We start from the raw sequence: 23,412 nt of genomic DNA on the forward strand, positions 1-23,412 counted from the left end.
ATTGATAAATACGCTTAAAAAAATCCCGTAGGAAGGGGCAGATTTATCAAAATGTTCAGAGCTTCATACATAAAAACTCACCCATGTTCTATTCATTCCTGTGAGATTTTTAGAGGCGTATTTAACAAAAAGTGAACTCTGACTACTTCCGTGGTGAGCACTAATCTCACATTATAATAAATCTGCCCCCAAGAGTAGCACAAAGCTAATGATTACTCCCCCTAGACACACTCCTTTAGTATTTCTTTTGTTTTTGACATTGATTAAATATTGCTGATTCCCATTGTATTCATTCACTAGGTATTCAGGGTGTAATCAGATAATGAATTAGTAATCTGATTGCTATAGCCATAATTTACCATTTTAGTGCTGATAAGTGTCTAAAACCAATAAGCACATATTTATCAGTATTACACAAGGCTCTTAAAGGAACAGTAACATGTAAAAATGAAAGTGTTTTAAAGAAATGACAATATAGTGTATTGTTGCCCTACACTGGTAAAATTGATGTGTGTGCTGCAAAAACATTACTTTAGTAGTACAAATAAACTGCTGTGTAGCCATGGGGGCAGCCATTTTAAGCACAGGATACATAATAGATAAGCTGTATAGAATCCCATTGTATACAACAGAACTTATCTGTTATCTGCTGTGTAACCTGTGCCTTTTCTCCTTTTTCAGCTTTGAATGGCTGCCCCATGGCTACACAGCAGCTTATTTATATAAACTATAGTAGGGTTTCTGTAGCAAACACCCCAGCTGTACCAGTGCAGGAATGGCTGCCCCCAGGGCTACACAGCAGGGTATTTATATAAACTATAGTAGGGTTTCTGTAGCAAACACCCCAGCTGTACCGGTGCAGGAACGGCTGCCCCCGGGGCTACACAGCGGGGTATTTATATAAACTATAGTAGGGTTTCTGTAGCAAACACTCCAGCTGTACCAGTGCAGGAATGGCTGCCCCCGGGGCTACACAGCGGGGTATTTATATAAACTATAGTAGGGTTTCTGTAGCAAACACCCCAGCTGTACCAGTGCAGGAATGGCTGTCCCCGGGGCTACACAGCGGGGTATTTATATAAACTATAGTAGGGTTTCTGTAGCAAACACTCCAGCTGTACCAGTGCAGGAATGGCTGCCCCCGGGGCTACACAGCGGGGTATTTATATAAAATATAGTAGGGTTTCTGTAGCAAACACCCCAGCTGTACCAGTGCAGGAACGGCTGCCCCCGGGGCTACACAGCGGGGGTATTTATATAAACTATAGTAGGGTTTCTGTAGCAAACACCCCAGCTGTACCGGTGCAGGAATGGCTGCCCCCGGGGCTACACAGCGGGGTATTTATATAAACTATAGTAGGGTTTCTGTAGCAAACACCCCAGCTGTACCAGTGCAGAAATGGCTGTCCCCGGGGCTACACAGCGGGGTATTTATATAAACTATAGTAGGGTTTCTGTAGCAAACACTCCAGCTGTACCAGTGCAGGAATGGCTGCCCCCGGGGCTACACAGCGGGGTATTTATATAAACTATAGTAGGGTTTCTGTAGCAAACACCCCAGCTGTACCAGTGCAGGAATGGCTGCCCCGGGGCTACACAGCGGGGTATTTATATAAACTATAGTAGGGTTTCTGTAGCAAACACCCCAGCTGTACCAGTGCAGGAATGGCTGCCCCATGGCTACACAGCAGCTTATTTATATAAACTATAGTAGGGTTCTGTAGCAAACACCCCAGCTGTACCAGTGCAGGAATGGCTGCCCCCAGGGCTACACAGCAGGGTATTTTTATAAACTATAGTAGGGTTTCTGTAGCAAACACCCCAGCTGTACCAGTGCAGGAATGGCTGCCCCGGGGCTACACAGCGGGGTATTTATATAAACTATAGTAGGGTTTCTGTAGCAAACACTCCAGCTGTACCAGTGCAGGAATGGCTGCCCCCGGGGCTACACAGCGGGGTATTTATATAAACTATAGTAGGGTTTCTGTAGCAAACACCCCAGCTGTACCAGTGCAGGAATGGCTGTCCCCGGGGCTACACAGCGGGGTATTTATATAAACTATAGTAGGGTTTCTGTAGCAAACACTCCAGCTGTACCAGTGCAGGAATGGCTGCCCCGGGGCTACACAGCGGGGTATTTATATAAACTATAGTAGGGTTTCTGTAGCAAACACCCCAGCTGTACCGGTGCAGGAATGGCTGCCCCCGGGGCTACACAGCAGGGTATTTATATAAACTATAGTAGGGTTTCTGTAGCAAACACTCCAGCTGTACCAGTGCAGGAATGGCTGCCCCCGGGCTACACAGCGGGGTATTTATATAAACTATAGTAGGGTTTCTGTAGCAAACACCCCAGCTGTACCAGTGCAGGAATGGCTGCCCCCGGGCTACACAGCGGGGTATTTATATAAACTATAGTAGGGTTTCTGTAGCAAACACTCCAGCTGTACCAGTGCAGGAATGGCTGCCCCCGGGGCTACACAGCGGGGTATTTATATAAACTATAGTAGGGTTTCTGTAGCAAACACCCCAGCTGTACCAGTGCAGGAATGGCTGCCCCCGGGGCTACACAGCGGGGTATTTATATAAACTATAGTAGGGTTTCTGTAGCAAACACACCAGCTGTACCGGTGCAGGAACGGCTGCCCCCGGGGCTACACAGCGGGGTATTTATATAAACTATAGTAGGGTTTCTGTAGCAAACACCCCAGCTGTACCGGTGCAGGAATGGCTGCCCCCGGGGCTACACAGTGGGGTATTTATATAAACTATAGTAGGGTTTCTGTAGCAAACACCCCAGCTGTACCAGTGCAGGAACGGCTGCCCCCGGGGCTACACAGCGGGGTATTTATATAAACTATAGTAGGGTTTCTGTAGCAAACACCCCAGCTGTACCAGTGCAGGAATGGCTGCCCCCGGGGCTACACAGCGGGGTATTTATATAAACTATAGTAGGGTTTCTGTAGCAAACACCCCAGTTGTAACAGAGCAGGAATGGCTGCCCCCGGGGCTACACAGCAGGGTATTTATATAAACTATAGTAGGGTTTCTGTAGCAAACACCCCAGTTGTAACAGAGCAGGAATGGCTGCCCCTGGGGCTACACAGCGGGGTATTTATATAAACTATAGTAGGGTTTCTGTAGCAAACACCCCAGTTGTAACAGGGCGACAGTAAATTATAGTTTAATTACTTTAAAACACACTCATTTTTTGGTGTTACCGTTCCTTTAATACAGCAAGTCATTTGTGTTTTAGGTTTAATGGGCTGCATTGGCGATTGCCGAGCCAAAAACACCATCAGATAAAAATGCTTTTACATTGGTTTCACAACTGAAAACATGAAGTATGTGCTGGAAACAATTTTGCTTAACATTTAGAAATAAATCACTACTTGCATGTTGAGTGTTTTCCAGGAATGCTGAGCAAGACCTACTTTCTCATAATACTTGATCTCGTAGTCCACAATAAGCCCTTTTGGATAGTCAGGTTCTTGCCAGGAGAGCGCAATGCTGTTTTGCGATGCCCAGTCTTTTCTCACCATGCCAATTAATGACGGGGCTGGGACAAAAGGAGAAGGAAGTATAAGCATAAGCGCTGAAATGAAGTATTGATTGCACTATTGCTGATTTTAAGGTTCAGACATAAGCAATGAATTCAGTACAAATAGAATCAAACATTGTTCATGCTAAGAATGTTCACTGTGAATATCAAACTCTTTTGTCCTTATTTATTATTAGTGGGCCCAACTGTTAGGCACATTAAACATACACACAGGGGAAGGGGCCTAATAACCATGTGACTAGTGCCAATGTGCCCATTGTACCTAATAATTTGATTGAGGTGCAGCTTTCCAAAGGAGAAAATCAAATTAAAGAACACATAAACCCTACATTTTCCTGCTATGTATATAAGTTGGACTCAACACCCCCACCCAAATCGCATCATTTGTATTTCATATATCCCCCTCCATTCACCAGCACCATTACATTTTCCTAATACAAATAGCTGATGTTTTTTTTTTCTGACATCATTGACGACATTTACGTTCATGAAATAAAGAATACAGGCTTACACAGGCAGAATTTACTTTAATTAAAAGTCCTGTTTGGATTGAGCATTGTAATGGTTAATTGGTTAAGCTGAGCTCAGGAGAGGAGTTTAGGAGAAAAAACATGTGCGCAGCTAGAGCTTAGTTTCTATGGAAACCAGCAATGCCATCTCTTCATTGGCTGCTAGACTGGAGGGTGTGGCTTGTAACCTGATCTAAGGAGAACTGAGCATGCTCAGTAGCCAGGGCCGCTCCTGCAATGAAATGGACTCACTGGCAATTCCTCCCTGGCAATATTTACTATATACAGTAGGCCTATGCCTAGGGTGGCTTTTGGGAGTGGCCTGTTCCTATGGTACCAGCTTTATGGGATGGCTCTTAGCTGCCTATATAAAAAAAAGTGTTTTTTTTTAAAAAAAACAAAACGCTGCTGAACTCTTTAGCTAAGTCTGACGATGAAGCTGACACGTGCCAACTGACCGATGGCACCATATATGCAATACAAATGATGTGGTTTGGGTGTGGGTAATGGAACCTGCTTATATACATGATAGGATAATATAGGGTTTACATTTAAGTATTATTTGTTTGCATTCGTCAAAAAGTTCACTGAAATCCAAGCATGTCATGTTTTCCTTTCCAAAGTTTTCTCCATTCAGTCACTGTAACCTTCACACTCCCCTGAAACAGGTTAGGAGTAGAAAGCAACCTGACATCCATTTGTTCTTAGGAACCGCAACCACAACTACCGATCAGCCGTTGATAGAAGAAAATATTCAAAAAGAAAACCGGGTGCATCTCATAATAAAGCAGACAAGACAGTAATTCAGTGAAAATGTACGGATGTTAAAAATGAGTTGCTATTGATTTAAGACGTGTCATTTCGTATGGGAAGCCGGAGCAAGAAGCAGCGTAAATGAGTGATCGCGTCTGGGCGACTTTGGATTTCTCATGTTTATGAGTGATGACACCCCCTGCCTGTACCGGTAGCATTATCCTGCTGCATCGACACTTTGCTATGAAGGAACGGCCTCGGCTACACTCTGCTCATGAACAATTTTAGCATTGATCTGTGTATATGTAATAAATGACCCCTGGATAATGCATTTGATTCACTTCTGTCTACCTGATAAACACGCTGCAGAAAGTCAGGAGAAATCAGATCATAAACAAGCGTTGCAGCTTGATCTTTCTAATCTGCCTTTCATGTTTTCGTGTGGCATTCCATGTCAATGACAGATAACATATATACCTGGACAAAATGCTATTATGAATTAGATGTGATAGCTGGAGTATGATACTTATTCCAATGGAGATATTGTATATACCGGAGCAAGCTATTATTCGGAATGAGAGATAGCTTTACTGATGATATTAAAATCTCTTTTTTATACTGATGGAGACGACTTTGTTTGGACACACAGCGCTACACAATAGCACGCTATTCATAACATTGTAAAAAAGGATCTATTTAAATAATATATGTCAAACACAAGGCCCGGGGGCCAAATCCGGCCCACCTGGTTGTTTTATGTGGCCCTTGGTGAGTGTGTCTGACCATCCAGCCTGATCAATTTCCATTTTCCTCACATAGTAACTAAGACTAAGGGGTATATTTCTCATGCTGTGTAAAAAGTGGATTGAAGCATTACCAGTATTGTTGCCCAAGGTATCCAATCAGTAATCAGGCTGCTATGTGCAACATCACCGGTAATGTCTTACTCCACTTTTTACACATTGTGATAAATATACCCCTTAGTATCTTACTAAGTATATTAATAAAAAATTTGGCCCGTGACTTAGCCTGTGTTTTAGATTTCAGCCCCCTTATGTGATTGAGTTTGACACCCCTGATTTAAATCATGTGCAATTGTGGGGTTGAAAAGTTGTTACCAGAGAGGTCATGATAGTAGGGTTGATTTTGCTTAATTATAGAACTATCTGTAGACTTCAAGCACAGATGCAGTCTCCCCAATTTCCTCACAGTCAATTGCACATAATACCACTTTCATTAAGCGTAAAAATACTCTTCTTGCACTTCCATGTAACTGAGACTGGTGCCGCTCAGCCGATTTGGGTGCTGCTAAGCCTATTGAAACAAAGGAACCCTATTGAGATTGGTGCCCCTAGAGCAGTGGTCCCCAACCAGTGGCTCGTGAGCAACATGTTGCTCCCCAACCCCTTGGATGTTGCTCCCAGTGGCCTCAAAGCAGGTGCTTATGTTTGAATTCCTGGCTTGGAGGCAAGTTTTGGTTGCATAAAAACCACATGTACTGCCAAACAGAACCTTATGTAGTCTTCCAGTCCATATAGGGTCTATCAAATAGCCAATAAAAGCCCTTATTTGGCACCCCCAGGAACATGTTTTATGCTTGTGTTGCTCCCCAAGTCTTTTTACATTTGAATGTGGCTCACGAGTAAGAAAGGTTGGGGATCCCTGTCCTAGAGTTTGGTCAGGAGGCAGTGGTTATCTCCTAACCAAACGCTAGCTCCAGGGTTCCCTCAGCATCAATACGTGGAGGTACATGCTACTTACACACCGAACATCAGAAATTAAACCAGGGAACACCAGAAATGGTGCCAGGCAGGCTTCAAAAATATTGGGCACAATTGCACCAGATGCAACAAAGCGCAGGTGCATCTACTTTGGGGAATCGGACACAATTGCAGTAGGTGCAGCCCATTTGCATCCACAATGTTGCTGGAATTCTGGGGAAAAAATGCTGAACTGTGGGAAAAGATCATAGTGATTGTGCTCAAAATTGCACTTTGCTCACTGTACTTGTGGATAGAAATCCCTTATGCATGTAATTATATATTACATTTCAAACCCTTGGGAGACCACAAAGTGTTTTTTTATATTAAGAACATTTCAACTAAAGGTGCCCTTGAAGTGATATGATTGGTTAATCTGAAGACAAATGGGCTCTTCTACGATGACACAATAAGGATCATTTATAAACTCAAGTGTAGTGTTTCATTTTGGAAGCAAATTGCCATGTTTTTCTACCCATAATCCAATGTTATTACCTATAATTCCAACATAATTGCAACCACAATGCGGGTTGCATCAACCGCAATTTTGCCAAATGAATTAAAATGGATAAAACTGAATTTGTGTTTTGATGCAGTCGGTTGCATGTAGCCTTTTTAGAGGGTAATGTGTCACCAGACCCTGCATTGAAATTAGCCTCTTATTCACTGGGTGCAAGTCTGGTGCACATATTGGAAACTCTGAAGCTAATGACAGGTCCAGGGCGGTGGTAGCTCTAGGGCAGGGGTGGCCAATACGTTGATCATGGTCCACCAGTTGATCCCCCGTGGATGAAGCCGTGATGAAGCCGGTCATCAGTCGACCTCGGAATGAAAAGGTCTGGCCACCCCTGCTGATGGTTTTCAAGTATCAGTAGGCACAGTTGACTACCATTTTGATCAGAGGCAGGACACATTGGCAACCATGTGATGAATTGCATCAATATGAACTCTACATGTGCTTTGCTAAGCCTGGGGCAAGTAGAAGTTCCCCTGGCACTTAAACTTTAGTGCAACCAGATGTTTGGAGTCAGCTGAAACACTGGACTTAATCCTTAACAGCTGATCCAGTACTGATCCAGCTACATATATATCAGACAAGACTATGCTGGGCATGCTAATTTTCAAACCTGAACTCTCTAACCTATTAAATGTACGCAATTTGCACACAGAAATAATTGAAGTAAAAGAATATCTATGTCAGCTTTGCTGTATTCCAGTCTATAAAACAAATCTTTTCCCATTCAATATTTTCCCAGGATGTGCTTCATTCCCTTCCATTCCTTGTCTCTCACATCTGAGGTTGGAGAATCATGGGTATCTATAAAAGACGCCGGTGAGCCAAACGCATTAACTATAAGCGTGTATCAGTCATCAAAGGCAGCCAGAACTTAGCAAACAAATGCCCCCGCCTGATACGATACACAGTGTTGGCCCCCAGAGGTAGATAATAAAAATTCCAGCAAAACAATGCCACCTGTCATAAACATCCCTTATAATACTTTCTTGCTTACCGTAATGGTGTTCTGGGACTGCCTTTCCACAAAGCTTGTAAAATTCAGATGCCAACTGTGGGTGTTTGAATATGAATTACTGCTAATTTGCTCCAACACCAAAGCCTTGGGAACAATTTGGATAGCAGGCATATTCAGCTGCTTGTTTTTAGATATTAGGATGCTGTTCATGGGATCGTCTTACTAAACTGTGATTTTGTAAAAGTGCAAGAGATCGTTAAAAAAAAGATATATTCCTCCACTTGAGTCATTTTGCTCTCAGTTTGCAAGGTCAAAACGATCACTATGTTGTCTATCGACAAAGAGTCACAGCACAAAAAAGTCATAAGAAAGCAGCCTTGTTAGCTTAGCAAATAATAGACAACAGATCTGTGTTGTACCACAGTATCTTAAAGGAATATTATCGTGTAGATTTCAAAACCCATCAGTTAATAGAGCTTCTCCAGCAGAATCCTGCATTGAAATCCATTTTCAAAAATATTTTTTTTTATTTCATTTTGAAATTGAGCTCACATTGGGCTTGCCATATTCTTCATTTCCCAGGGTGCCTCAACCATGGGATTTGTGCTCTGATAAACTCCAGTCACACTTTATTGCTGCGCTGCAAGCTGGAGTGATACCCCCCCCCCTCATCCCCATCAGCCGATCAGCAGAACAATGGGAAGGGAGCAAGATAGCAGTTCCCAGTAGGTATCAGAATAGCACTCAATAGTAAGGAATCCAAGTCCGGCTTGGGACTCCTCCAGTTGCATGGGAGTAGGAGAAACAATAGGTTACCTGAAAGCAGTTCTAATGTGTAGCGCTGGCTCCTTCTGAAAGCTCAGACTCAGACACAATGCACCTACACACCAATATTACAGCTACAAAATATATTTGTTGGTTGAAGAATAACATTAACACGTCCTTATTCTAAAGAAAGAAATAGATAGAGTCTATATTTGTGTTAATGATGTTAATAATGCCCATTTATCAACATTCTCATTTTCGTTGTTTTCGAGGTTTTTGAAACCACAAAAAAACCCGAATGCCAAGTGATTTATTATGCCCCACACCCCCATTGTTTTAAAAGAAAAAAAAATGCCTATATAATAATAGATTATAGTTTTTATTGCTGGGTATAATAAGGGCCTGTTGTTTGGTACTTTACCTTGCCTTAGAGACCCATACTTTAACATATATGTCTTACAATTGGCATTATATCCTCTTAAAGACACCTTGTCAAATTAATCATTTCTGTTTATCTTCTTGCAAGATATCAATTTGGAAGCCTGAGTTCTTTACTACTGGCATTCTTTTCTGCCTTGTTCTGGACTTCAACTTATATTGTGGGCTTTTTTTTTCTTGTTCTCCTGTTTTTAATTGTTTATATTTGAATCCAGTTGTCTACTATTGATCCACGATTCTGGCTTTCTAACTGCTGAGTGGTTGCTACTTGGGTAATTTAGCTCTATATATCAAAATGAAGAGTGATTGCTAAGCAACTTAGCAGAATTCCACTGTCTATAATACATCATGCTAAAAGTTAATTTCAATGTGAAGTTCCCCTTTAAACTGTACTACTATTTAATTTTACAAGCAGAAATCATTATTGCCAAAAAAAAGTATGGACTTTGTACCATATATTGTAAGAACAAAGTAAACAAGACTACGCCTTTCAGGCTTTATGTTGATGTTAGCAGGGAAGAAATAAAAATGATTAAGATATCACTTTGCTTCTGAAAAAAATAATAGCTTTAAAGTCCTTTATAACAGGACAAAGTAATCTATTATCACTAAGCCGTGCTTAATGCAAGGTTATGTTTGCAAGCGGTGTAGCAGCTAATGAATGTGACCATTATTTTGCCCTGTAAACCTGAGTGCAAGGGACACACTAGAGTTTTCTTCGTTAGGTGCACACAAAGCCAACGGTAATGGCAGCGATACATCTCAATTAAACCCAGAACAAAAATATTTTCCCTTGTAATATTAGATTATGTAGCTTGGTGGGTGGATAAGCTCACTGGTCACTGGTTTATAGATGTCAACTTATTGATGCCTCTGGCAAGTCACTTATTCTAATTTAGTGCACAGATCTGTAAATCATTAGAGCAGTTGTGCGCACAGAAATGTATATAATTAGTGTAATGCAAAGATAATAACAATAATGTTCTTCTGGGTATATCTAGCTATGCACACTGCCTTTCTTGACCTCTTTACTACTTATTTCTGGTTATGAATCTCCAATACACTTTGACATCCATTATTTACTGTTTAAACAACTATGATTAAATCAAGCTCATTCCACAAACACACATCTCCCTGCCCAGGTCCTTTAACAGAACCTGTTGCCTATGTGGATTGTGTGAGCACCTTGCACCTTCCTTGTCTTCTTCTCTTATTAATTGGCAATAATGATATTGTGCAGCACAGTATAAAAATTATATTGTGGGCAACTTGTGCTTTTCCCTGCGATAAATTGTGCTTAAAACCACTTTCATTAAAGGTGCACTCTTTGCACTTCTGTATAGTTGCACTTGGTACTTCTCAGTTCTTTCTCCCTCCTGCTCCGAATCGAGCACTGCTACACCTATTGACACAAACCCTGGAGCTACTGCCACCACCTGACCAGGCGTTAGCTCCAAGGTTTCCTCAGCGCTCTGTAGCAATATGTGCGGCACACCACTAAAGGAATAGGATGCAGACATAACACACTGAACAAAGGGAATGATGCCAGGCAGGCTTCAAAAATATTCAGCACAACTGCACCAAGTTTCGATGAAGTCCAGTTGCATCCATCTTGGTGAACTGGGCACAACTATGGTAGGTGAAGCCAATTGCTTCAAAAGAAACCCTTGTTTGCATCTGCAGTGATGCTGGAAATCTAGGAAAAAAGCTTCGTTGTGGGAAAACATGGCAATTTTGCTTTAAAATTGTACTCTGCACACTGTGTCAAGGTAAGTAAATGCCAACAGTCCTGGCAAGTGGCACTATTCTTTAGGGCAGTGATCCCCAACCAGTGGCTCAGGGGCAACATGTTACTCACCCCCCCCCCCCTTTGATGTTGCTCTCAGTGGCCTCAAAGTAGGTGCCATTTTTACATTTCTGTCTTGGAAGCAGAGATACACAGTTTTATTCCAAGCAGAGCCTTCTGCAGGCCAGCAGTCCACATGGGGCTACCAAATAGCCAATCACAGCCCTTATTTGGCATCCCCAAATAAATATTTTCATGCTTTTGTGGCTCACTGACACTTTTTACATCTGAGTGTGGCTCACAATTATAAAAAGTTGGGGATCCCTGCTTTAGGGTATGCTCAACAATAATACAGATTGAGTAAAATGTGATAATTTGCCTTAAAGTTACCTGTAGATCTCCTGCTGTTGGGTTAAGCTTAGCTCCTTTGAACAATTCTTTTTTAGTGCTATGGGTTCTGTAGTAATCAGCATATCTTTATACATCTCAGTATAACTGTTTAGACTCTTTAAACCAAGTCTTAAAGTGCAATTCCAAGTATTCATACATATATTACTAACGTATATACTGTACAGTATGTTTTTGCACTGGGGTTTATTACTACCTGCTTATTTGTAAGGTACACACTTTTATTTCTGTTATGTCCTTCTAATTGCTCATGGGAATGGCCCCATTTATCATGGTTTCCCTTCTTATTTGCTGCTGGGGGTGATTCATGCTTCAATTTTAAATGAGTCAGTATGAGAAATCCTAAGTTTGTAGAATCTAAGCATCCTTCAGATGGGCAGATGTGTCAGTGCGGTGTGTAGGATCAAGGGCACAGATACTGGCCATCAGGCTTAAACCTTATTAGGCACAGGCAGGAAGACAAGAAAGGGGAAGGCACAATTTAAGAGTATCAATGGGTTAAAAAGTGTGTTCAAGATTTAGGCAGAGGTCAGTAACATGCAGGAATCAGGCAAAATTCCTAAACCAGAACAGAAATATTTACTTGTAACAACAGGTTAGGGGGAGCTTTGAGCAGGTAAGTTGCACTTTCATTGGTGGGGCTCATCTCTGGTTAATGTTCCCTCACTGTATGGTGACATCTGCCCCAAGAGCCCAGACTGCTGCTCAGTTCCCAGTATTGGCACGATGACATTGATGCTACTGCCCAAGTGGTGATGTACTGACATACTGACATCAACCGCCATACCAAGAATGTTGACTGAGGCCTAGCCTTACATATCGAAATTATAAAGAGGATATTCAATCAGTTGGATTGAAATTCAGCAATTAACAGACATGCCATATACAGTATACTTTATATTTTCATTGGGGCCCAAAGCATCAGTTAAGCTAAACAATGAATAGTAAAAGACATTTCAACAATTATAAAAGCAGAGAGTGCAAAGTGTAGCCAAAATAATGAGTGGCGAAGAGTCTTCAGCCTTTCAGATACTTTTATTTGGTCTGGTCTGAATGTCAACAATGAAAAGCATTGTCTACTCAACAAAGTAGATGAGGAAATAAAATACATGGGGGGATATCAGGTCTGTAGAAATACATTTTATTTTATCAAACAAAGAGAAAAAGAACTTATTCTTACTATAATGCAGAAAATAATATTTTGCTACTGTAGAGTGAAGGTTGAATTCTCCTGGCAAGTTTGTTTTTGAATTTGGTGTTTTTTGAAAGGTTCAATCAGAGGCCTTGTTAAGTCAACGTGTTTGTATCTGATGCATTATGTATTATGCAAATGGCCACTATAATACGGCCTTTGAGGTTCACGTGCCATTAGCATCTGGTGCTGAATGCTGCCCTGAGAATTCCTAAATCGAGTTTTCCCCGCGATACTAAAAAAATCAGCCGCTCTCATTGAAATGGGTACCAATAAAACAGTATGTGCGTTGCTTAAAAGTGCTATTTTTTTAAGTAATGGACTGATTTGTACCTGATGGATCTCTAGAGTATTCCTTCTCATTTTTATCTCATTGAGAACCTCCTCTAAGTGCTTTCCGAGCACTCAGAAGAAAGTTATGTTTGCTCTACAACTCTCCTTGACAGTGAAGCAATTTTTGCAAGAATGAAAATGGGAGTGAGAGAGACTATAGCAATGTTGTGTATGGATTAAATCAATGTACAGGTATTGGACCTGTTATCCAGAATGCTTGGGACCTGGGGCTTTCCGGATCTTTCCAGATCTTTTGGATCTCCATACCTTAAGTTTGCTAAAAATCATTTAAACATAAATTAAACCCAATAGAATTGTTTTGCCTCCAGTAAGGATAATTATATTTTAGTTGCGATCAAGTACTGGTACTGTTTTATTATTACAGAGAAAAGGGAATCATTTAACCATTAAATAAACCCAATAGGGCTGTTCTGCCCCCAATAAGGGGTAATTATATCTTAGTTGGGATCAAGTACAGGTACTGTTTTATTATTACAGAGAAAAGGGAATCATTTAACCATTAAATAAACCCAATAGGACTGTTCTGCCCCCAATAAGGGGTAATTATATCTTAGTTGGGATCAAGTACAGGTACTGTTTTATTATTACAGAGAAAAGGAAATCATTTAACCATTAAATAAACCCAATAGGGCTGTTCTGCCCCCAATAAGGGGTAATTATATCTTAGTTGGGATCAAGTACAGGTACTGTTTTATTATTACAGAGAAAAGGGAATCATTTAACCATTAAATAAACCCAATAGGTCTGTTCTGCCCCCAATAAGGGGTAATTATATCTTAGTTGGGATCAAGTACAGGTACTGTTTTATTATTACAGAGAAAAGGGAATCATTTAACCATTAAATAAACCCAATAGGGCTGTTCTGCCCCCAATAAGGGGTAATTATATCTTAGTTGGGATCAAGTACAAGGTACTGTTTTATTATTACAGAGAAAAGGGAATCATTTAACCATTAAATAAACCCAATAGGGCTGTTCTGCCCCCAATAAGGGGTAATTATATCTTAGTTGGGATCAAGTACAGGTACTGTTTTATTATTACAGAGAAAAGGGAATCATTTAACCATGAAATAAACCCAATAGGGCTGTTCTGCCCCAATAAGGGGTAATTATATCTTAGTTGGGATCAAGTACAGGTACTGTTTTATTATTACAGAGAAAAGGGAATCATTTAACCATTAAATAAACCCAATAGGGCTGTTCTGCCCCCAATAAGGGGTAATTATATCTTAGTTGGGATCAAATACAATGTACTATTTTATTATTTGATCAAAATGGAGTCTATGGAAGATGGCCTTCCTGTAATTTGCAGCTTTCTGGATAATGGGTCACTAGATAACAATTCCTCCCCAAAAATTGTTGCGCAACAATTTTTTGTCGGGAAAAAATCCAGCAATGGCGAAACGCAGAAATTTACTGCAAATCCATGCCTGCTGAAAATTTTCGCTCTTCACTAGATGCATGACTTTAAATGTGTGCATAAATCACCCTATCAGCTTGAGCATATTCACTCAACAGGCCTTGTTCCTCAATATAATTGTACCTCAACTTTCATTAATATTCATTCCCTATCCTCATACATTATAAAAAAAGGGAAATAAAATATTAAGGAAAATTCTATTCAATGAAACAATACTGTGAAATGTATATAATATTACTGTGCATAAATCCAATTCCCTGCTCTACTGTATCCCACAGATAATATCTAAAAGTTCCATTGAAAATAACATTTTACAAAAGAATCTTTGTGTATTACACAGACACACAATTAAATATAGTAGACGGGGAGGAAAGTAGAGAATGTGTTTACAGACACTATGACAGTCATTAGTCAGGGTACAGGTATCAGACTGGCATTTGTTAAAACTAATGTTCTACAACACATTAAGTTTTACAATAACATCCCTTCGAGAAAAGTAAATTGTTTGGTACATAAATTCTTGTACAAATGTGTGATTGGGAATCAATTGTAAAATGGCACCAAACTGGAGTAATACATTGAAGCCGCTGATTCTAAGCCGCTGAACGTAAACTTTGTTTTACCCCTCTCCTCCGATCATCGTAGCTCTTTGAATGAGATTAAATTAGCAGTTAAAAGTACTTTCCTTGACTTCATGTAACCATGTGTAAAAAAAAAACAGACGAGTAAAAGATTCCAAAGGCACATTTGTGCTAAAACAAGCATTACAAGGTTGAGTTTTCAGTAACACTTATGCTAAACAGACAGCAACAGGCTCAAAGTAGGGCAAATAGAATAACATATTATTTATATAACTATAGGGATGCACCAATTCACCTTTTTCAGAACTTGACAAACCCCCAAATCCTACGTAAAGGATTTGGCTAAATACCGAACTGAATCTGAATCAACTTCTGTGTTTACATGACAAAAAGTCACGTGATTTTTAGGATTCGTTTTGGCCAGGACCATGGATTTGGCTGAATCCGAATCCTGCTGTAAAAGGCCGAATCTTGTCCGAATACCGAACCAAATCCTGGATTTGGTGCATCCCTATATTCCTATATTAACCAGCAGCTGTTGGGTCAATATTCCACTTCCAGCCTAAGCTGAAAGACAGTTTTTTTTTTCTAATGCATTTTGGGATGAGGTGCTATGACACTTTGATTTGTTGCATAGACACATAGTTAATTTGGTTTGAAAAAGAAAAAAGTCCATCAAGTTCAACCTTACCAAATTATCCCTAGCACATGAGTTCCTTAACCTGGAAACTCATTATCCAAAAAACTCCAAACAACATAAAGGCCCATAGAGCCTATTCTAAGCAACTAATTCTAATTATTAAAAATAATTTCCTTTCCAGATCAGTACCTTGTACTTGATGGTAACTAAGCTGCAAGGATCCATATGGGTGGCAGATGTTTAAATGACTTTTAGCAGAATATAGCAGACAATATGGTGATCCTATATATATATATATATATTATATCCACCTTTTGGATCTCCCACTTTTACACTCTTTCCAGCTCATTAATATTCCTCTTAAAGACTGAAGGCCAAGCTGAACGGCATACTCAAGGTAGGGCCTTAACAGAGATCTTTAATGAGGGAAATTTATGTTTTTACCCCTCTAGGTAATGCCCTTTTTAATTCAAGAGAATATTTTGTTCGCTTTAGAATACACTGATTGAAACTGCCTAGAGTTGCACAGTCTGTTGTCTGCAAAAATCCCCATATCCCTTCCAATTAAGAATGCCCCAACCCACTTTTCATTAGCGTACAACTAGCATTTATATTATTTATGTTATTTTTTTTGTAACATTGTATTCATCAAAGTTGAACCTCATTTGCCAATGTGCATCACTGTTTTCCAATTTAGTTGAATCACTCTGCAAAAAAAGAAAACATCCTGTATGGAACTTATATTGGAATGTATGGTTGAAAGCACTTTTTACATTGTTGACTGTACACAAAAATATTCTTACAAACATATATTATGTACAACAGTACAGTTAATAAGCAAGAGAATGGCAGACTAATAAATGGTAGGGTGAAAAGGTAAAAAACGATGATTCGTATTGAAGTATAAAACTACTTATCTGTAAATGAGAAAAGCAATACAACAGGCAAAACTCAAGCCTGTCTGGAATAATGCACAATTAGTGAATAGCTAATGCTGAATGCCGAGAAAGAAAATAAGAGAATGTGTTTACTGACACATACTGTAAGCAGTCATTAGTCAAGGTACGGTATCGTGATGTGTTTGCTAAACTAATGTTCTACAACACATTAGGTGATACAATAAGATTCCTGTGAGAAAAGTAATTTGTCTGGAACATAAATTCTAATGCAAATGTGTCGTGTGGGATCTACAGTAATATGACACTGAATGTAAACTCTGGTTTACCCCTCTACTCTACTCATTTTAGCTCTTTAAATGAGTTTGAAATGCAATAAAGAAATGAACTTAACTTGCCTTGCATACTTGTTGGAAAGCTTGCAAGATATCCAAGGTTAGGATAGAGATACAAAGATAGATAGATAGATAGATGATAGATAGATAGATAGATAGATAGATAGATGATATATAGATAGATAGATAGATAGATAGATAGATAGATAGATAGATAGATAGATAGATAGATAGATAGATAGATGATATATAGGTAGATAGATAGATAGATAGATAGATAGATGATAGATAGATAGATGATAGATAGATGATAGATAGATAGATGATATATAGATAGATAGATAGATAGATAGATAGATAGATAGATAGATAGATAGATAGATGATAGATAGATAGATAGATAGATAGATAGATGATATATAGATAGATAGATGATAGATAGATAGATAGATGATATATAGATAGATAGATAGATAGATAGATAGATAGATAGATAGATAGATAGATGATAGATGATAGATAGATAGATGATATATAGATAGATAGATAGATAGATAGATAGATAGATAGATAGATGATAGATAGATAGATAGATAGATAGATAGATAGATAGATGATATATAGATAGATGATAGATAGATAGATAGATAGATGATTGATAGATAGATAGATAGATAGATAGATAGATAGATAGATGATAGATAGATACATAGATAGATAGATAGATAGATGATAGATAGATGATAGATAGATGATAGATAGATAGATATAGATAGGTAGATTGCAAGTAGAGGTATGAAGTAAGGAAAATAAAAGGAAGGTGATGGGCAAAAAAAGAAGAGGAGACCCTGAGTATCAAGTGTCCACCATATTTTGGAAACCTTCAGCCAGGAAATTTTTAAGTCTGTTGGGGAAAACAGTAGGACGTTTTGCTTGTTAACTTTTGATAGCCTTCTTATTTCATAACCTGGTCCCAGTAAAACCTGTCTTGAGTTATGTTGTAATACAAATTATAATGGTTTATTGAACAGCCTTATTTTGAATGATTTCTTTTCTACAATTTCGTTACAATTTTTAAATGATTAAAATTGCTAGCCTGCAGAGATTGGTTAATTGGCAGATGTTCACCTTTATCCAACCTTTGATTTACTGGGGAAGAGATGGTTTAGTAAAAAAAGGGACATCATTCAATAAAATGGTAAAACGATGTTGCACAAGTAGTTCTGAAGAAGAGAAGAGGATGGAGAGAAAGGGAAGTCTAGCACATCCATGAATACATTTCAGTAGCCCTAGGAGAAGATTTGCCACTTCATGAGTTAAGGTTAACCATAAGAATTATGGGGCACATTTACTAATCCACGAATCCTATCCCGAATGGGAAAAAATCGGATTGGAAACAAAATTTTTGCGACTTTTTCGTCGCGCTTTTTTTCGTATTTTGCCCGATTTTTTCGTCACCGGCACGACTGTATCGTATATTGCGTGACTTTTTAGTCGCCGTTGCGATTTTTTCGTATTGAGCAATTGTAAACGGCGGAAAAACCAATGCGATTTTTTCGCGACGGCGACGAAAAAGTCGTGGAAAATATTCGATAAAGTCGTAACGGCGATGAAAAGATTGTGGGACATACAAAAAAGTTGCGACGCCGACGAAAACGGCGCAAAAATACCGATCATTAAGAAAGAACGCTTTCGGACGCTTTCGGTCCGTTCGTGGATTAGTACATGTGCCCCTAAGTGTAAGACAGTGTTGACTATTCAGGTGGTAACTCTTAAAAACTTAAGTTGATGAAACTTAAGGAAATAAAAATGAAAAATAAATGAAATTCATTTTAAACATAACTACTTGGACTCTTCCTAGGAATTCCCTCAAAGGGCTGGATGTGCAGCACAAACAGTTCATAAATTCAACTAGTTCTTTTTAATAGTAATTTTAACTATGTGAGTCTCTTGGACACATTTTGCTCTACTTAATGCTAGATTACTTTTGTGTTGTTTGTGAAAGTAAAAATCCTATTAATCTGTGGCAGAAATGAAGGGATAACTCAGTGACACAGTTTTAATTGGATAATACCCTATTTTATTTGGCTGTAAGAAAATAACAAACAATCCAATTTTGAATTGTTAATTGAAAACAAAAATAATATTGTACACAATTTGAAAAACCCATTTAATGTAAATTATGTTTTGTATCAAAATACTAATCATTTCATGAAGTGGGGGTCTCTGCATGGGCATGAGTCATTACATGGATAAATTGTACTACCAAAGAGATCTGTCTCAAGTCAAAAATATGTTTTATAAATAAAAATACTCAATAAAGGATTTAGGAAAACAATCATTATAAAGTATAGGCATAATTACGAATACAAGACAGATCTTTATTCCTGCACCACTACCATAACAACGCAGTAACACATTATTGAAGGAAATAGATGGTTTAGAGAAGTAGAAGAAGAGTTTTGTTTACCTTAGAGAATAACATTCCTGGTAGGCCAGTGGGTGAAGGAAAACAAACCTTGCTAGGGCTGTCCTATTGTCATCTAATACACTCACTACAGAATGATAAAGATAATGCCCGCCTGAAACATTTGTTTATTGTACGATAGGTTTATATTGAACTGCTAGTCTCCATTGCTGACTAGGTCAATGCTGTGTCTTGGCAATTGTCACGGTCGGCACCCAATACCAGAGCTAGTGCCAAGCACCCTGGTCTCAGCTCGTGCTTCACCAGTAGCGTGACCGCCTTTGGCTTCGGGAGGAGCCCTCAGCTACTCAGATGCCACCTGGACTTATACGAGAGGTGCAGAGCAGGAGTTCTGGCTAGCAATGGGGCACGACTGTAGAAAGTCAGTTAGGCCAAAGATCACGGTACAAAATAGGGTTAAACAAGGTCGTCGTCAGGCAGGCTAGGTCGGGGCGGGCAGCAATCAAGGATAGTCAGACAGGCAAGGGTCAAACCGGGTAATCAAAACAGCAGGATGAGACGAAATCGTAGTCAAAGTACAAGCCGGGGTCAGATATGGATAATCAGAATAGTCAGGAGCAAACCGGGTCAAAACACAGGAAGGCAACAAGGCAGGATACAGAAACGAAGTGTACAAGGCTCAGAAAAGCACCAGGATCAAATCCTATCACGGGCAATGAATCTAATACAAATGGCCCTTTAAATATTTTGAATTTCGCGCCTTTGCGCGCTGACGTCATGACGTCACCGCGCATGCGCCTTTAAAATGCGGAAGTGCGCGCGCGCGCGCACCTAGGAGAGAGCCGGCACAGGGAGCAGACGGCACGGCGGGCGTCCCCGCCGATGGCAGCGCGGCGGGCGTCCCCGCCGTGCCGGTAAGGCACTTTTCCTTACATTACCCCCCTCTCTAGGGGGGGCCACTGGACCCCCAGGCTTCTCAGGAAACCTAAAATGGAATTGCTTCCTAAGGCGGTCAGCCTTGATGTCATCAACTGAGACCCAGGAGTTCTCCTCAGGGCCGAAGCCTTTCCACCTGGTAAGATATTGTAACTTACCTCTCACCAGGCGGGAGTCAAGGAACTCCTGGATCTCATATTCAGGCTGACCTTCAATCAGCACCGGGGGAGGAACGGACAAATGACGAGTGTTAGCAGCAGGTTTAAGGAGAGAAACATGAAAAGTATTAGCAATCTTGAAATTAGGAGGTAACTGCAGACGGACAGAAGATGGGTTAACTATTGCAATGATGGGATATGGACCAATAAACCTGGGCCCCAGTTTGGGAGAGGGAACCTTTAACTTAATATTCTTGGTTGATAACCACACTAAATCCCCCACCTTGTACTGGGGAGCATCCCTACGGGATTTGTCAGCAGCTTTTTTCTGGGCTAGGGAAGCTGCAGATAGTGACTCATGAACTAGCGACCAGATTTCGGAAAACCTTAAGACAGAGGTATTGGCAGAAGGTACGGGGGAATTAGAGCCAGAAAAAGAAAATGCTTTGGGGTGTAACCCATAAACGACAAAGAAAGGAGACCTCCCTGAGGAGGAATGGGTAGCATTATTGTATGCAAATTCTGCCCAGGGAAGTAGTTCAGACCATGTGGACTGATTATCGGACACATAGCACCTGAGATACTGCTCAAGGGACTGGTTCACCCTTTCGGTTTGACCGTTAGTTTGGGGGTGGTAGGCAGAGGAAAAGGATAATTCCGTCCCAACTAAAGAACAGAAAGCACGCCAAAATCTTGACACAAACTGAACTCCCCTGTCAGAAACAATATTCACTGGAAACCCATGAAACTTAAAAATATGAGTAATGAATAAATCAGCCAGGGTTTTAGCAGAAGGGAGGTGTGGGAGAGGAATAAAATGAGCCATTTTACTAAATCTATCGACCACCACCCAAATTACTGTTTTACCCTGAGAAGGGGGTAACTCCACAATAAAATCCATAGAGATGTGGGACCAAGGCTTCATTGGAATGGGTAAGGGATTTAACAGACCCTGGGGCTGCTGATGAGATGATTTAGACCTCTGACAAATTGGACAGGAATTGACGAAAGTTTTAGCATCCTGCTTGAAGGATGGCCACCAAATATGGCGGGACAATAAAGAAATGGTTTTTGCAACTCCTGGATGGCCTGCCATTTTAGAATCATGAACCTCTCTTAATACTTGTTCCCTAAACTCCTCAGGGACAAACCATTTACCAGATGGGGTTTCAATAGGAGCAGAAGATTGTAACGGGGACAATAAGAAAGAGAGGTCAGATTCCAAAGTTGCAATAATTAGCTCCCTGGGAATGATGGGAGTACACTCACTAGAGTCGGAGGAAACAGAATTGAAACTCCTAGAGAGTGCATCTGCCTTAGTATTCTTTGACCCGGGCTTAAAAGTTAAAGAAAAATTGAACCTTGAAAAGAATAAAGCCCACCTGGCTTGCCTTGGGTTCAGGCGCTTAGCGGATTCAATATAAAGTAAATTTTTATGGTCGGTATAGACCGTAACTAAATGTTTAGCCCCCTCTAGGAGATGACGCCATTCCTCGAAGGCCAATTTCACGGCCAACAGTTCCCTGTTCCCTATGTCGTAATTGACCTCTGCAGGTGAAAACTTTCTAGAAAAAAAAGCACAGGGATGCATCTTATTGGTTATCGGGTGTCTTTGGGAAAGGACTGCCCCAGCTCCTACCTCAGAGGCATCTACCTCTACAAAGAAAGGGAGAGCGGAATCGGGAGATCGAAGGATAGGGGCAGAACTAAACTCTTTTTTGAGGGTTTCAAATGCTTGTACAGCCTCAGAAGGCCATATACTGGGATCAGCGCCCTTCTTGGTTAGATTCGTGATGGGAGCTACAATTAGAGAAAAATTCTTAATGAATTGACGATAATAATTGGCAAAACCAAGAAACCTTTGTATTGCTCGTAACGAAAAGGGTTGGGCCCAATCTAGGACAGCTCTCACTTTGCCTGGATCCATCTCTAGACCCTTGCCGGAAATAATAAAACCCAAAAACTGGACAGTAGAGACTTCAAAGGTACATTTCTCTAGTTTTGCATACAGGTTGTTCTCCCTTAGTCTTTTTAAGACCTCACACACATGTTTACGATGTTCATTTAGATTAGAAGAGAAAATAAGAATATCGTCAAGGTAGACCACTACGAATACCCCCAGCAGGTCACGAAAGATGTCGTTGACAAATTCTTGAAAAACTGCGGGGGCGTTACAGAGCCCAAAGGGCATTACTAAATACTCGTAGTGGCCGTCCCTGGTGTTAAAAGCAGTTTTCCACTCATCCCCCTCTCTAATACGGATGAGATTGTATGCGCCTCTAAGATCAAGCTTGGTATAGATCTTGGCAGCTTTAACCTGATCAAATAACTCAGAAATTAGAGGAAGAGGGTAGCGATTTTTAATAGTGACTTTGTTTAAACCCCTGTAATCTATACAAGGACGGAGACCTCCATCCTTCTTACCCACAAAGAAAAACCCAGCCCCTGCAGGAGAATTAGAAGGCCGGATAAAACCTCTTTCGAGGTTTTCCTGGATATATTCCTTCATGGACTGGGACTCAGGTAGGGAAAGAGGGTATGTACGACCACGAGGGGGAGAGGAACCTGGAACCAGATCAATGGGACAGTCATACTGTCTGTGTGGGGGTAAGGTTTCGGCCGCCTTTTTGGAAAAGACATCGGCATAAGCCGAATAGGCTGCAGGTAACCCCTCAAGTGAGGTGGCTGCTATAGTTGAGGGAATACAAATACCCCTACAACAAGAACCCCATTGAGACACCTCCCCCGTAACCCAGTTAATCTGGGGGTTATGAACCTGGAGCCAGGGTAAACCCAAAATGAGTGGGGAAGAGGCACCTTCAATAAGAAAAAGGACTATCTCTTCAACATGGAAATTGTTCACACATAAGGATAAGGATACAGTTTTCTTATCTACTATACCAGACCCTAAAGGTCTTTTGTCCACCGTAAATAACCTCATGGGAACACTTAGAGGGACCACAGGAATGCCATGTTTAGCAGCGAATGTGGCCTCAATAAAGTTACCCTCTGCCCCAGAG

The 23,412-nt window shown here is 40.4% G+C and overlaps 1 protein-coding gene across 2 annotated transcripts in view; it reads right to left on the reverse strand.

The window, feature by feature from the left end:
• The window catches only part of epha6 (EPH receptor A6), a 479,518-nt gene that overhangs the window by 138,228 nt on the left and 317,878 nt on the right, over positions 1-23,412 (reverse strand). For both annotated transcript variants that reach the window (XM_018091417.2, XM_031896584.1), the window contains exon 6: positions 3,435-3,559. In XM_018091417.2, coding sequence (XP_017946906.2) covers positions 3,435-3,559 — 125 coding nt within the window. The remainder of the gene's footprint in view (positions 1-3,434; positions 3,560-23,412) is intronic.

The sequence above is a fragment of the Xenopus tropicalis genome, chromosome 2 (genome assembly GCF_000004195.4).
Source record: "Xenopus tropicalis strain Nigerian chromosome 2, UCB_Xtro_10.0, whole genome shotgun sequence".
Classification (NCBI taxonomy): Eukaryota; Metazoa; Chordata; class Amphibia; order Anura; family Pipidae; genus Xenopus; species Xenopus tropicalis.